The sequence below is a fragment of the Lampetra fluviatilis genome, chromosome 18 (genome assembly GCF_964198595.1).
Source record: "Lampetra fluviatilis chromosome 18, kcLamFluv1.1, whole genome shotgun sequence".
NCBI classification, from domain to species: Eukaryota; Metazoa; Chordata; class Hyperoartia; order Petromyzontiformes; family Petromyzontidae; genus Lampetra; species Lampetra fluviatilis.
Genome location: NC_136292.1, coordinates 332,589 through 349,003, shown reverse-complemented (window position 1 = coordinate 349,003; position 16,415 = coordinate 332,589). Strand labels below are relative to the sequence as shown.

Here is a 16,415-nt window from a genome sequence, read left to right as displayed (position 1 = left end):
AAGCGGCACCGCAATGACCATGGGAGAAAATAAATCGTGAATAATTGGAATAATAGGACTGCTGATAACGGGAGTTTGTTTCCTACCCAACAGCTCACGCAGATAATAAGAGTCGTGGATGATAGGCGAAGGGATGTTCGGAGTCTTCTCATTTGCATATTCTCCGGCTCTTCTCAACACATGCACAACACCATCTAAGTGTCGCTCCCCATACCTGTTTCGCATACACAAATTGCAACCAAAATTTTTCTCATAAAGGCCCCGGCGCACGATTTGATGAATGTATCCGCGTGGAGCTGAAAGAGTAAACACTTAATGGAGGTCATCTTTTCTTTCGAAATTCACACTTTTCACTGTTGGAGTAAGTGTTGTTAGCCAATAACCCATGAAGGCCGACACGACACACAATGGGGTGGATGGCCAGAATCACGCCCGGCGGCCTTTGTCTCCCTAGGACGCCATGGTGGCGAGATGTTAACTACCTCGCATGGTATGCAATCCCGACCCTGACACCTGCTGCTGCTGCTGTGTATTTGGAGTTTGCGTGTCTCTCTCCCCGTGGTCGTGTAAATTCTTCTCCGGGCCCTCCGGTGTTTCCCTCCAAATTTAGAATCAACATCACGCGTTTAGAGTATTTGACTGCTCTAAATGATAGGTCGTTGACCTATCATTTGTGACCAGGTCGCTTCTTTAAAAAATGAGCTATATAGCTCAGTGGGCCTTACTTGGTAAAATATATTTTTGTTAAAGTTCATAGTTGAGTCTTTGTGACGATGTTTACACATCGCACCAGGCACTCTGGGCCCTGCCCTCACGCGCACATGGCACTGCGACTCGTGTCACCAGTAGGGGGAAGACGTGCACCACAACGCTGAGCCGCGTTCCCTGCAATCACCAGCCAGGGACAAACATTACCCCCTCCTCTTCTTTGTCCACGCTGGACACAATCCCTGCTCGAGTTACACCACCCGCCCGCCTGCCGCTTGCTTGGTACGTTGGGGTACGTCATTTATTCCCACACCACCATTTTGTTAATCCACTGCTGGATGAGAGCCCACTCACGCCGCCGCGTCAGTCACGGGGCCTGTTTGGCCATACTTTTTTTCGCGATTGTCAGTGCGGATTTAGCGAAAGGGAGGGATCAAGACTCGGTTGCAGATAGAAACTCCCCACTGGTTGTGTTTATCCGTGGCCGGGAACTGAACTCGGTTCAACGGGTTCACGACGCCGTCGCGCCAATATTATCCGTGGATATTCGTTGATCGCAAAAAAATTATGCCCCTTTTATTCGTGCGAAAGGCAACGTGATTCGGCAATCAATGTGATTCCACCTTTAAACCCCAGAAATCGACCACGAACGGCGATATTCTATCCGTATACAAAATAGCAACGTGCTCTTTGTAAAAAAGCAGGTGCCTTGCATCGATACAGCATTTAAACTCCACGTGGACATATGTTGTAAAGTGGGATGTTGCAATACTTAGTTAATGTCATGCAATACTGTACCGAGCACCCGTCAAAATAACGACAATTGGCCAAGCGATTAAGTATTCTGACATCTGGCACCAACTACATCATTGAGGGTCACCGTCACTTCAGTGATTTAAAATGAATAAAAAACCACCCAAACACATACAATCCACAAACTGCGTGTGAGGAGCGGTGGCGCAGTGGTTAGCGCACCGGTCACAGCGAAGAGACGTCCAGTGGCGAGCGATAACAGAACCCCGGTGGGTCCCGTGCGATTCAACAGAGCCTTGAATGAGCAGGCCCCTTGGTGGTGGGGGTGTAAACATCGCCACTGGGGAGACAAAGGCGGCCGGGCGTGGTGCTGGCCACCCCACCCCCTCTCGTGTGCCACCCAGCCGGCGCTTGTGCCCCAACAGTCTGTTCAGGCTGCAGGGGGGGGGGGTCTTTTTTACGTGTTAAATAGGCACGCGGACAACAATCACAGTAATGAATCACAGCCCTTTGTCACTCCACTGCTGGACGAACCCTTCCCACAACGCGCCAGCTGCGAATGGGAAGGGTGGTGTTGTTTGACCATACTTCACCGCGCTGGTCAGTGAGTCGCGTGGCGCCGAATGCAACGAACGTGGTGGGCACCTGACACGGCAACGCTACAATTACATGACAACCCCGTGGCGTAGAGGTCGTGCAGCAGCAGGAAGTGTGTGTGTGTGTTTGTGATGGCAAGGAGGGGAGGAGGAAGGGAGGGAGGCGAGGGGTGGGGTGGAGGATCGTGAAGCGAGGGGGAGGGGAGAAGAGGGAGGTAGAGGGGGGGTTGGTGGTGGGAGGGAGATTGGCGGGCGGCAGGGGAGGTGTGCGCGTGTGGTGACAGCGAGCCCTGACAGCTCGCTCACACTGCGCGAGTCGCCACCATTCAATGAGGTCGCTTCGGAATACCGCCCGACGACGACGACGATGATGATGATGGTGGTTCGCTTCTTCTATTCACTCGGTCCAGCCAGGCTGCGCTGACGACGTCCAGCAGCTGCGAGGGAGCCGCCTCCATCCCCGACTGCGTTAATTTCCGTCCGCTTCTCTGCGTGTGTGTGTTTTGGACGAGAACATTTAAAACAAATAAAGGGAGATTATATTAAAAGGAGACAAACCCCTGCGTACCAACAAGAACGGAAGAAATCGCGAAGCGATACCAACACCCACGCAGCGCGCCGCGACGATGGATTACGGACAACGCCGCCGCCGCTCTGCCACTGTGATCCTCACCGCCTTCCTCGTGATGTCTTTAGCAAAGGTGAGGCGATGGATGTTGATTGCCAGATGTTGTTGAATGTTTGTGTGTATCACGGCTCGCCTGCTCCTGTTGCTCGCTTGAAGGGCTGAAGCACGCGCAGCGACATCGCTGGTTTATTATTGTCGCTCCTTGACTTCTCAACAGTTCATTGCACGGCAGTCATGAAGGGTTTCCCATGATCTCACGGCGTCTACCGATATGTACAACACGCGTGTTCAATTGCTGTTGGTGGGAAGATGTTGGAGAGGCTTTGGGGATACATGTTTTCCTTCTCTGTGTCAATTCTAGTGGAGGGGGGTAGCAAATGAGTAATCACCGAGCTCGCCTGCACATCGCACGGCTGCTGTGTCGGTTCGCGCAACGAGAGGCACACGACGAGAAATGCCCGCACGGGCACATTGCGCATCGCGCCGTCAAATGAGATGATGAGTCGAGCGTGGACGCTCCCCACGATCGCTGGTGGCAAAAGTATAATCGGAGCTTCATTTTTAACGCGCAATATTTACCCCCCACCCCACCATCTCCCCTCCAGCGGAACGCTGTTAAGAGGGTTGGAGCAGGAGAGATCGATTGGCGTAAGGCACTGCCACGAGAGTGCAACAGCGATCGTGCGTTATTGCACCCTTTAGTCAGAGAATCCTGGGAACCTGTTAAAGGGCGACATTAGGCGACATAAATTACCACGATTTCGGCATTCCCGATTGTTCCGACTCAGCGTTGCCTACGCTGCTAATTATAACTATAATAAATGATGTATTGTTTATATATATAGCAGTGCTGTAACCTTATCGATTCGATATCAACAGCGCGTGTGAACAACCTGGGGGATGTCTTTACAAGACAATCCATTCGCTCACGCGTCCGCCTTTGTCTCTCTCCTCTCTCGATCTCCATCCTCTCTCATTGTGCCCGTTTCAGATGGCGCTGTGCACGGGATACGTCGAGTTCCAACTCGTGTCGCTCGTCAACGCGCACGGGGAACTCCAAAGCGGGGAATGTTGCGCGCGCGAGAGGCCCCGGGCCGGCGCGCCTTGCCCGCAGCAGTGCCGCACGTCGGTGTCGCTGTGCCTGCGCCAGTACCAGCAGGCGTCGATCCTGCTCAGCAAGAGCAGCCCCTGCGTGCTGGGCAATGGCTCGACCCCCGTGATCGGAGGGAATAACTTCACCATGCGCAGCAACGTCAGGGGCGAGAGCGCAGGGCGAATCTCCATCCCCTTCAAGTTCGCGTGGCCGGTGAGTTCGTGCGCGTGATCGTGTGCGCGTGTTATGCACGCGATTCGACTGAGCCACAAGTGAGTTGTTTGTGTGATGTGTATGCATCTTCGAAGGAGGTTGGTCATCGTTTCGGCCTTCGTAGGTGCACGCGAACAGTATGTATTTACCCCGACAGTCTGTGTCGACTTCTCCCCGAGCTCGACTCAGCCTTAAACGTGGTACGTGGGGAGACAAAGGCGGTCCAGCGTAGTTACTGGCCTTAATAGGTACTCGCTAACGGCACTGGCCCCAAACAGCCTATGTAAGCTGCACGGGGATACGATTTCCGTGTGTGTTAACTGAGCCATACGTAAGTACTGTACCTGGTGTGACGTGTAAACATCATCACCGGGGAGACAAAGGCGCTCGGGCATTGTTCCAGCATTCACAGGTGATCAAGAACAAACATTTACCCCGGAAGTCTGTGTCGGCTACACGGATGAGGCTGGTATGTTACCAGCAATGGCATATCTCTGAATCGGTTCGGGCCGCCCTTAGGTCGACTCAGCCTTAAATTAGAATATCACCGGATATCATGTGCGTTGCACTCGCGTTAGGGCAGCAACGCACTCAATGTTTTACAATCCACAGCCCGTGTGTTCGTGTGTGTGGGGCTTGGGGGGGGAGCGGTGGCGCAGTGGTTAGCGCATTGAGCTGCGAACCGCTGACACCTGACGACGATTCTCAGTCACGGCCAATCAGAGTCGGGCCAGGACCTCGCCTGGGTCTACTCGGCCATAAATGAGTGCGTGGCGCGGTGTGTAAACATCGTCATCGGCAGTGGAGAGACAAAGGCGGCCGGGCGTGGTGCCCGCTGGCTGGCACCTTGCCCAAGCTGTATGATGCACGCCACGCTTCACGGGTATTCTTTATTGTTGTGAGTCTTTGGGCACTATACCATGATTTCTCACTATACCATGACTTCTCACTATACCATGACTTCTCACTATACCATGACTTCTCATTATACCATGACTTCTCATTATACCATGACTTCTACCCCCCCCCCATGCATTGCCTCGACTCTGTTGTAACTTGCTGGCCTCCTCCCCACTCCACCACCCCATATTCCCCCAGTCGAAATAAAGATCGGGACTCGCGGATGAGTCGCACGAACTAGCGAACAGTTTTGTCCACCTCCTTCCACCACCCTACCACCACCAGCAGCACCCCCTCTCCATCAGAATGAACAATGAACCCACGACTCCCATCCCTCCTCTTTGCGAGCACACTCGACTCACAGGCGCGCACCTGTCAGCGCAGTAACACTACCCCGATGGAACCGCTTTGGGCTATTGCATTTGAGAGCCTAATTATGGCAGCGGTGGCGAGTGTTGCCAGCCTATAGAGCCCCCATTCTTTTTTTAGCCGCGGTTCCTTTTGCGACCGAAAAAACGCAAATCAACCTCTTGGCAGGACAGTGTTGTCCTGTGCAGTCTCTCCGTATGCGATCTGCACAGCGAGGCCGATCGCGACACGCGGCTGTGCGGCTTTGCCGAGCGTGATACACCACGAGTCGGTGTGGCGTGCGTTCTGTCTTCATGCTGTTAGCGCGACGCTGCGCTACGAAGCCGGCGAGCCGAGTTAAATTCCCGCCCGCGGCGAAACACAGGTGACGGTTATCTGAACCGGTCCCGGGGCCTCCCCTAGGTCGACTCAGCCTCAAATGCGCACCTGGCGCGGTGTGCAAACATCGTCACCGGGGAAACAAAGGCGGCCGGGCGTGGTGCTGGCCACCCAGCACCCGCGTGTGCCGTTCCGGCCTTCATAGGTGCGACTCGCGAACAGCGCCTGCCCCAACAGTCTGTTGAGGCTATACGGGGGCGGGGGGGTGGGGATCTTTGTGTTTGCTCACCGAGAGAAGCGAAGTGGACCGCAGCGGACGTCTCTCTCGAGCGTGCGTCACGGGGTGTTTTGCGTGCTCCACGGCCCCACAAGACAGTGCACCGTGTCATCATCATCATCGTGATCACCGTGATCATCGGCAGCCGTGCACGATCCCCAGCTGTATGAAAAGCCTCGCCGAGCGATTCCCGTCTTTCGCGATTCCATGATGTAATAGCCCACCTGAGAAGGGGGTCGCTCATCCATTCATTCCCTTCTGCCTTTGGGAAATCGGCACCGGTGCGTTGCGCCTCTGCGCCACAAGAGTTTCCACGGTATCACCACTCCTTGTTGCCAGGGCACTGATGCCGAATCTACCACGATATGCACTGCAGCTGTGTGTGTCTGTGTGTGTGTGTCTGTGTGTCTGTGTGTGTGCGTCTGTGTGTGTCTGTGTGTGTCTGTGTGTGTGCGTCTGTGTGTCTGGCTGTGTCTGTGTGTCTGTGTGTGTGCGTCTGTGTGTGTCTGGCTGTGTGTGTGTGTGTCTGGCTGTGTGTGTGTGTCTGTGTGTGTCTGTGTGTCTGTGTGTGCGTCTGTGTGTGTCTGGCTGTGTCTGTGTGTCTGTGTGTGTGCGTCTGTGTGTGTCTGGCTGTGTCTGTGTGTGTGCGTCTGTGTGTCTGGCTGTGTCTGTGTGTGTCTGTGTGTCTGTGTGTGTCTGTGTGTGCGTCTGTGTCTGTGTGTGCGTCTGTGTGTGTCTGGCTGTGTGTGTGTGTCTGGCTGTGTGTGTGTGTGTCTGGCTGTGTGTGTGTGTCTACGCTGCGGGGCGGTGGCGCAGTGGTCGGCCCACTGCGCTTACGAACGATAGCCCACTACCGAAGTTGGATTTCCAACTGACCCATCAGTGATGGACGCGGGTGATACCTGAACCGGTCCTGGGGTTTTGTTTTTGTTTTACCCTCGGTTGACTCGGCCTAAAACGAGCACAGCACCTTGTGCGGTGTACGGAAATCATGGTCGTCATTGACTGGGGAGACAAAGGCGGTTGGGACTTGTGTCTGTGTGTATTGCAGAGGGGCGGTGGCGCAGCGGTTAGCGCGTTGCGCTACGAATCCGGCGAACCGAGTTCGACTCCTGCTCACGATCATTAACAGTGGCGAATATTTGAGCTGGTTCTGGGCCTCCCCCAGGTCGACTCAGCCTCAAAAGAGTACCTGGTGCGGTGTGCTAACATCGCCACTAGGGAGACAAAGGCGGCCCGGCGTGGTGCTGGCCACCCACCCCCGCGTGTGCTGTGCCGGCCTTAATAGGTGCTCGCTAACAGCACTTGCCCCAACAGTCTCTTAAGGCTATACGGGAGGGAGGGATCGTTGTCTGTGTATTGCAGTAGCTTCCCACATACCCGCCCATCTGTCTGCCCATTCTTTATGCTACACTGAGCGCTTTGAGGACAGGCAAGAGCGGGGAGGGCATCATGAGTGGGATGCGGGGAAGTGTGTCAGCCCCGTGCTCGCTCAATGCGTCCACCCACCAATAATCAGCCTCGCGAAATAAAAGGGGACACGGCTATTGCATGATCTGGGAGGATCCCGATCCTGTTAGGACTTTTAGGACTTTGCGACTGTGTTGTTGGGTTGTTGGTGGCTGGTTGTTACCGTTGCTTCTTCCTGTTTTTACTGCATTGGCTCAGAGACAGTCAAATTCTCGTGATTTGGGTCAACCAATGCGAATACTTTTTCGAAAATGTGCCAGAATTTTCGATATTTTCGCCCAAAGCAGTGCCGCGAATTGGCCAGGGTAAATGCGTCTCGGCTGTTTAGTCTGTGTTTCATTGAGGGAGCCTATAAACAATTGTTTGGTGTTGTGTTTGTCCCAGATGCGGCAAAAGTGTCTTAAGTAGTCCGCTCACGATAAACTCACGTGCATGGATGTGTGTCATTGTGTGTGTCAATGTGCGTGTTATTATGTTTCAGTGAGTGTGCCAGCGTGTCACTGTGTTCTTTATTTAGTGCGGCACTTAATGCAATTGTGTACATCATTGTGTGCCAGTGTGTACGTCACTGTGTCAGTGTTCATGTCACTATTATCAGTCGTGTGCGTGTCACTGTCTCAATGTGCGTGTCATTGTATTTTTCAGCGTGCGTGTCAGTGTGTCAGTGTGCGTGTCACTGTCTCAATGTGCGTGTCATTGTATCAGCGTGCGTGTCATTGTATCAGCGTGCGTGTCACTGTCTCAGTGTGCGTGTCATTGTATCAGTGTGCGTGTCAGTGTGTCAGTGTGCGTGTCAGTGTGTCAGTGTGCGTGTCACTGTCTCAATGTGCGTGTCATTGTATCAGCGTGCGTTTCATTGTGTCAGTGTGCGTGTCACTGTCTCAATGTGCGTGTCATTGTATCTTTCAGCGTGCGTGTCAGTGTGTCAGTGCGCGTGTCACTGTGTCGCAGTGTGCGTGTCATTGTATCAGCGTGCGTTTCATTGTATCAGCGTGCGTGTCAGTGTCTCAGTGTGCGTGTCATTGTATCAGCGTGCGTTTCATTGTATCAGCGTGCGTGTCACTGTCTCAGTGTGCGTGTCATTGTATCAGCGTGCGTGTCAGTGTGTCAGTGTGCGTGTCACTATCTCAGTATGCGTGTCATTGTATCAGCGTGCGTGTCAGTGTGTCAGTGCGCGTGTCACTGTGTCGCAATGTGCGTGTCATTGTATCAGCGTGTGTGTCAGTGTGTCAGTGCGCGTGTCGCTGCGTCGGTGCCAATTTGCGTATCTCGACCGGTGTGCGGAGCAAGCGACGCAGAGTGCAACCAACACTCGATGATGTGAAAGCGGTGGTAGCAGTGGCGGTAACAACAGGTGGGTGGCTTCGCGCACAATAAACAGAAAGTCAGGGAATGGATCTGGGTCGAGACGGGGGGGGGGGACTGCCGCATCAGCTGCGCTCGCTTTTTGCTCGCAGAGGAATTGTCTGCGAATGCTTTGTAAATCGTGGGGGGTGTAGCGGGTTGGCAGCTGCCAACGTTGTAGGAACCTCCGATAATTATCACGGTTGACGATACGTACGGTGCGAAAGAATTTCTACAGAGTACGTAAGTGGTCGCTTTTCTCGCGCTGCTAGTGCTTACAAGGGCAGCAGAAATGACCGATGCGCATTGTTGCTGTTGTTATTACTGTCTGTCCATATGCGGAACGAGGGTCGGCTTCGGCCCATCATCAAATCCGTGGTCGATAAAATTAAATTAATCATATCGATAGGACAACCGCTGTCGCACGTACTCAGGGTACCCCCTCGCCTCGTCCATTGGAGATGTTCTTCTGGTGGACGTATTAATTAGCGACTTTGGCTACTGTGGATGATGCTCGTGCCTGCACAAACGCTACGAGCCTGGCGACCCCAGTTCGATTCCTGCTCACGGGTAACACCACCAATGACGATTATCTTAACTGGGCCTCTGCTAGGTGGACTCAGCCTCAACGGAGTACCTCGTACGGTGTATATACATCGCCACTGGGGAGACAAAGGCGGTCGGGCGTAGCGCTGGCCACCCAACCCTCTTCGTGTGCCGTGCCGGCCTTCATTGGTGCTCACAAACAGCACTTGCCCCAACAGTCTGTTCACACCGTGTGGGTGATCTTTGTCTTTGTTTCTCTGGGAGGGAAGGGGTTTTTGCCCTGGCATCAACCACGTGCCTCTGTAGTGTTGTTGAGATAGCTCTGAGACTTCCCTTCAAGCGCGTGTGTGCGTGGGTGGGAAGGCAGGCCCACGGTTTGCCATTGAAATATTATCCAAGGTGGTGGGGGTCTCTCGACAAAGACCAGGGGCCATCCCTCCGAAACGTTTTGTGCGACTCGTCCAGTAGTGGTCGCGCCCCATAACCATGATGCGTGACAGGTCTTCTTATAGGGGAGTGGCGCAACCAGCAGCGCGGTGAAGTAGACTCACATAGCACCCCCCCCCCCGCTACGACCCGCATGGCGTGGGGAGGCCCTCATCCAGCAGTGGATTTTGACAAAAGGTCTGCACATCATGTACTACACGTGCCACAGCATCGAGTTCTATCGTGCTCACAACGCCTCCACCCCCTCCCCCCACCAGAAACACAGTCAACGTTCCACCTTGTTACGCCCGCTATACTGCTATGCCAATACAGTACATACTTTTGAATAAGAAATGAGTGGGAAGGTTGTTTGTATGTATGTATGCCATGTGCACTATGCATATTAGTAATTCGTGTACAGAAACACTCCGAAGAAGAGGCTTTATATCTCGCAAAAATCGAACCTGGAATTGAATAACCCTTTGCATGGAACGCACCAGCAGAAAAATTATAGTGGAGAATAAAACATCAGCCTTTCTTTGGCGTAATTAACTTCCCAGCCACCTATCGCCATTTTCTGCCTTCACAGCCTCTGACATATATCGGTACACAACTTCCATTCACGCAGTTCTACCTTGAGGATGGACCACCATTGCAAGCTTTCAGAGAAACCCGCTTAGTTGTTGGATTTTGCCAGCCACAACGAGGTGTGAAAGAAGAGGCATTGAGTGGCAATTCCCAGCCGAGGGTTGCTGCTGTGGCTGTAAATGGTGATGCATTGCCAAGGTCGCCGGTAGAATTCTCCTCCTGGCGCGGCAGTTGAAATAACGGAAAGGTGCCTGAAATGCCACCACCTGTCGACGCAGAAGTGTGAGTGGGCACACCGCAGACGCGTGTGGTGGGGTAAAGTGTGGGTACTCTCTTCCAAGATATCTGCCCCCCTGTGAACATATTAGCAAATACCCTATTATTCAGTGGCCCTGTAGACTCTAAGAGGGTAATTGTAAGGCCCTTCCACCAGCAGTAAGTGTTGTGTGAGCAAGTAATATCAGGACTGCGCCTTTCTTTATCTTTGTGTTGAACCTTTGTCAGCAGGCTTCTATTGAGTCGATGTCTGCGTGATCCACGGTTGTCGCAATCGAAGCTGTTTCTCGAAAGTTTTGGCGTGGTTGTGTGACTGTGAATCCATGGTGTAATAGGGCGGTGTGATGAATTTCCAACTTGCTCCTCAGATCGTCTTTGAATAAACGAGGCCAGGAGTGGTCGCGAAACAGGAGGCACCAACACTCCTGTCGTTATAGAAATGAAATAGCGTACAGTCATAGCAACCGGGGGTGTGGAAGAGATCGCTCAAACCATGCACACGTGAGCACGTGTTCGTGAGCGCGTGATGAGCCGGGGTTTATTTATTTAGTTACCACTTATTTCATTATTTGCCCAGCATTTATAACGCGAATGTGGAAGCCGTTCGGAACGGGGGGAGTGGGGGGGATTGTAATTTGACTCGCTTTAAAATAATACATGCCACGTGTTTGAAAGTGGCCGGAATTATTGGTCCCGTTAATGACTACAAGCATCAGAGAAGAGTGGCGTTTTAAAGGATAATCAAAGAGTGGTGTTGATAAGCACGGATTTTTTTGTGTGGTTAAAAAGTTACATTCAGTGCCATGCCGAGAGTAAGCAATTTTGTGCCGTATCAGGGCCAAATCTGGATGATAATTGTTTTATATCCCAGGTGTTGTCTTATTGTTAAAGCGTTGCAAAGTAGAGTTTGGCATGACTTGTCCTCTCCTTGGACTTCGTTTTGGTCTTAAGCATCCATTGACAGTGACACAGTATGAAGATAATCTATGTAATATGTAACTAATAACTGCATACGCAACTATATGAGAATTGAGAACTGGTCAGCACCCTTACAAAACTCGCCACTGAACCACCGGTTATGTTGTCTGGCGCCGTTCGTAACTATAATTTTTACAAGGAATTGCCGAAGCGTGCCGAAGCGGGTTGTAAAGTGTGCGCCAATAAAGATCAGGTGAGATCATTCAGAAGGGCAGGTTATGGGCGGGGTGGGGGTATTGGGGGATGGGCGCTTTATTTCAAATCCAAATGGAAATTCCAGGATCGGCATGAAGATGTACAGGGCGGGCCAGATGGCTTGTGACCCCCAAATTAATTGACCCCCAAAAACAATTTCATTTGCGTATTCATTTATGTTTTCACACCCACTGGTATCCAAGGATTAAGTGTTTGAGACTTAAATGGGGGTCACAAGACATCCGGACCACCTCGTACATTTAACCTCATCGACGGTTAATCCACGAATCTTGATCACGTCTCTCACATGTCGTCTGACATACCGCATACATGTGCCTCGTGTGCTGTATAAGTGTGTATGCCTAATGCTGCGTGTGTTCCATACTATGCACTTATAAGGGAGTGTACACGTGCACTAAACATTCCTACACCATGTACTGCACGTACTATGCAGTGCAGTAATTTGCATTATTGTGACTCTTACATTATGTTGTGTGTATGTCACACGATTATGCAGTGTAGTATTTTAACTGTTTTCATTCATTATTATGACATATACGTATGCTATGTCACGCCTGTGGTAGGTTCACAGTTCAATGGGTTTCCTAAAAGCTAAAATAGACTCTTACTAATGATAGTAAATTCGTTGTTCTATAGCGCTATAAATGTCCACGTGATAAGACACTTTGTTGAGCTCACATTTGATGCCAGGTCGCTTCTGTAAAAGAGGCCAATAGCTGAGTGGGCTTTACCTGGTAAAATAAATAATAAAATAATTGTTCCGTTTATAGTTTAGTATAGGGCATGTGTTATGAGACCCAAGGCAGTGCAGCCCCATTCTTTAAAGGTCAAACAGTTCAAATGTCATTGTCTACCAATCAGTGCAATATAATGGACAATACTCTATGCAAAACACACTCAATATATGCGGACATTGGAATGTGCTGACCACAGAGCTTGATAAATGACTATGATCATGGTGATTTGGACATGATTGGTGATAAGTTCAGTTTAATTATGCCATCATACTGAAGCAGAGATGACAATTATCTAGAAATAGCCACACGTGATAGTGTACAGTATTCTACAGCTGTGCTACACTGTAGTTTAACCCCTTGTTTGCACATTGCCAATGCTTTGCATGCCCCCCCAGAGAGAGTACAGACTCAGTTCTATAGTTCCATAGGTAGACGAGGAAGAGATGAAAAATTATAGGTGGATGAGGAAGAGATTATATAATATAGTTGGCAAAAATAAGATTTCTATTATAGGTGGCAAATCCGTATGTGAGCAATCAATGATATGAACAAAAAATGGGAGGGATGGGGGTGTTGATATTTGGGAGGAAACGATGGTGACACAGTAATAATTAATACAGTAATAATTAATACAGTTTGGCCTGGAAATACAGAGTGCAGAGAAGGTGCAATGCCCAGCCAGCCTCACTCCACGCCTCATCACCACCACCACCATCGCCTCCCCCTCCCCCGTGGATCTTTCTCCCTTGCGGTCCCCTGAGCACGGCGCCCTGGAGACGAGGGATCCGCGCTCGTCTCCGTGGCGACAGCAGCTCAGAGAGCTTCGTGGCTCTGCAATTAGCGGCGAGGGCTTATGGCTCCTTGAGCGTTCGCAAGGGCGCGTGGCGCAGTCGTAGCAGTGGAGACGGCGGTGGTCGTGCTGCTGCTACTGCTGCAGGCATCGTCAGGCGGTGGTTGTGCTGCTGCTGCAGGCATTATCAGGTGGTGGTTGTGCTGCTGCTGCAGGCATCGTCAGGCGGTGGTTGTGCTGCTGCTGCAGGCATCATCAGGCGGTGGGAGTTCTCCCTGGGAGAATTAAAATACGATGGCAGGTGCCTTTCTTTTCCTTTGCTACTTGAATTGTTTTGGTAAACATAAAAAACGCCCCTCTCTCTCTCTTTGGCGGTTTGGGATGTCGAAGGCACACGTTTGTCGTTCGTTTATTTTGTTCGCAAAGTATGGTTGACGGTGATTGTGAATTCATCTAGGCGCTGTTTAAAGAGAAGGGTTATGTTTGCCATTAATGAAAGATGATTAATTTAGCTCAGTGGTGCTGCTTAAACAATGATGATTGGAAGGTCACAATTTATCTCAAAGATGCTCGTATAAAATTTAATTTAATGACGACGATGATGATAATGACCGCCATTGCCATCATTTAGTCATAAAATTAATAAAGGCAATCATGCTGAAAATGTATCTTAAAATGTTGACAGAGTGGTGGGGAAAATGCAAGTTGCAAATCACATTTCTTTTCAGAATCAGAATATTTAATCACACGGGGGGGGGAATCCGATGAGCTATACAACTATGTTTCACAGTTGCAATGGTTAACCACAACCACTCAACATCAGGACCCCACCTACACACCATTGTGTGTACATATATATGTAACTTATCACGTTCAAATGTAGTTTGTCAAACTATGTATTTAGCACCACAACAGAAAAATGTGTTTTTTTCAGAATAGTGCCATGGTTCGTAAAAGATGCAAATTGAACAAGAAAAACACTGCTTACAATCGGTCCCTTGTAATGTCCTCCGATTGTAAGGCCTAACTAAAGTGAGCCTCACGACTGCATGCAGAGTAATAAACAATGATAATTTGGAGCAGATGCAAGAACAACCGTATTAATTGACAAAACAAAAATGCAATTGCAACGAATGATGGTCGGGGTGCTCTTTATTCCTGAGAAAGAACAAAACAAAGATGATATGTATACTGTATAGCCTGCACAGGCTGCAGGAGCAAGTGCTGTTGGTGAGCACTTATGAAGGCCGTCATGGCATACAGAGGGGTGGGTTGGCTAGCACCATACCTGACCGCCTTTGTCTCCCTAGTGGTGATGTTTACACACCGCACCATTTGAGACTGAGTCAACCTAGGGCAGGCCCAGGACCATTTGAAATAATCGTCACTGGTGTTGACAGTGAGCGGTAATCGAAGCCGGATCGCCGGGTTCGGAGCGCAGCACGCTAATTGCTGCATTACCGCTCCCCACGTGCCTGAGATAGGCCCATCAATGACAAACAGCTCCCTGCTGAATTTTTTTATTACGTTGTAACCACTGAGATGTTTTGTTTTCCTGGCAACACATAACAATACTGAATATGGAATTTGTCAAACATCCCAGGCAAGACCCTCCTAAAATTCTTCTCAACAAGGCTCTTTCTGGATCAATACAAGTTAATGTTTTGTTGTAAGTGATAAGGTGATGATATAGTATGATCATTGGTGAGTATATCTGAATCAGTCCTGGGATCTTTCTTCACTAACCTGGACTGACCAGCGTGGTGAAGTATAAACAACCCCCACCACAGAAAAGGCGTCGTGGGGAGGCCTTCTTCATGCAGCAGTTTATTGACAAAGGGCTGTTGCTGCTGCTGCTGATGATGAAGATAATGTTAATACATTATGTTAGGCCTCGGTTGCGAGCATAAAGTCCCTGTACAAATTGCCTAATTTGTTAACTTATTTATTCAATTGTGTATATAATCTTTCAGGTTAGCATTGTAAATGTTTAGAAATGTTGGCTCAGCACACTAAGATGGTGTGCCAAAACGGCCATTTCCTTTGGGTTGGCATGATGGGTGATGAGGGAGGACTTTACAAGGGAGAGGGGGAGGGAGGAGGCAGGAATGGAGGTGTGGGTGGCTGGATTCAAAGAATAAAGGGTTTGACAAATGCGGATGCTTTCAAGGAAAAAAAAGGCATTTCTTTTTTTCACGAAGGGACTATGGGCCAGAGTTTTGATTGACATACAAAAAAAGTTGCTTCTTCGGTGCCATTGTGCTATTGTTTTGTCTTTATGCTGTAAATAGGGTAACTATTTTATCGTATTCTTTAGTTTGGGTGTGGAAGATAAATTCCTGTCTTAAGTCTTCCGGACATCCGTCAAAAAAAATCTCATCAAAGAAGTGTTTTTCAAAATGACATGTCCACTGTACTGCAAGTAACGTGGACTATCCTTTTATGAGACTGATGATGCCCGCCGTCGCTAGGAATCAAACGCCGATAGACAATAAGTAACCATGTCGGCAGCACACACACAAACAACTTCCTGCCACCTCCAGGATGTGAGAAATCTGGTGTTTAATGCAGGAGATGAAACAGGCACTTCCCCCCTCCACCCCCCCAAAAGCGTGCATGCCAAGCCCAGGTGTATACAGTGAACACATCCCAGGACATCCAATTCAAATTTACGCGACGCTTCTGCTTTCTCGCAGAGAGCAGTGCTCCAGAACTACAACGGCCGCCACTCCTCTGCCGGCACTCACGGCCCTCGCGAGCGCGAGTCTTACGTCCAGGCCCCGAAATACCACCGCGTTGGTCGGTCCCACATGCTGCTCATCATTGCATGGGTGCCCTGCGCAGGCTTGATTTTTTTTCTGCCGCGGAAATAACCACCCACCGGAACCTTTGTGGATTGTATTCGCTCAGAGAGAAGCGGGGATGTTCTCAGCACGCAGAGATGAAGAAGAAATTAGTCATACTGCGATACGACGAATTTTTATATTATCATCAATCACACCTGTCTTTTTTTGGCGCCGGACGCATTGGGACTCGCTCATAATCGAACTCCTGCTTGGATATCAAATATGTATAACTTTACGAGGGTTATTCTTCTTTGAAAACCATATGCCAGGATTTTCACATTGTCCAAATTCTAATGCATTTGGTGACACGTCTGCAGGCTATTTTATAAACTGCGCTTCAAAA

The 16,415-nt window shown here is 50.2% G+C and overlaps 1 protein-coding gene across 2 annotated transcripts in view; it reads left to right on the top strand.

Annotated features, from left to right (window-relative positions):
* Nucleotides 1–2,284: 2,284 nt before the first annotated feature.
* Nucleotides 2,285–16,415, top strand: part of LOC144937049 (protein jagged-1-like) — a 119,333-nt gene continuing 105,202 nt past the window's right edge. For both annotated transcript variants that reach the window (XM_078864284.1, XM_078864283.1), the window contains exons 1-2: nucleotides 2,285–2,758; nucleotides 3,677–3,991. In XM_078864284.1, coding sequence (XP_078720410.1) covers nucleotides 2,684–2,758; nucleotides 3,677–3,991 — 390 coding nt within the window. In that variant the 5' untranslated portion in view covers nucleotides 2,285–2,683. The remainder of the gene's footprint in view (nucleotides 2,759–3,676; nucleotides 3,992–16,415) is intronic.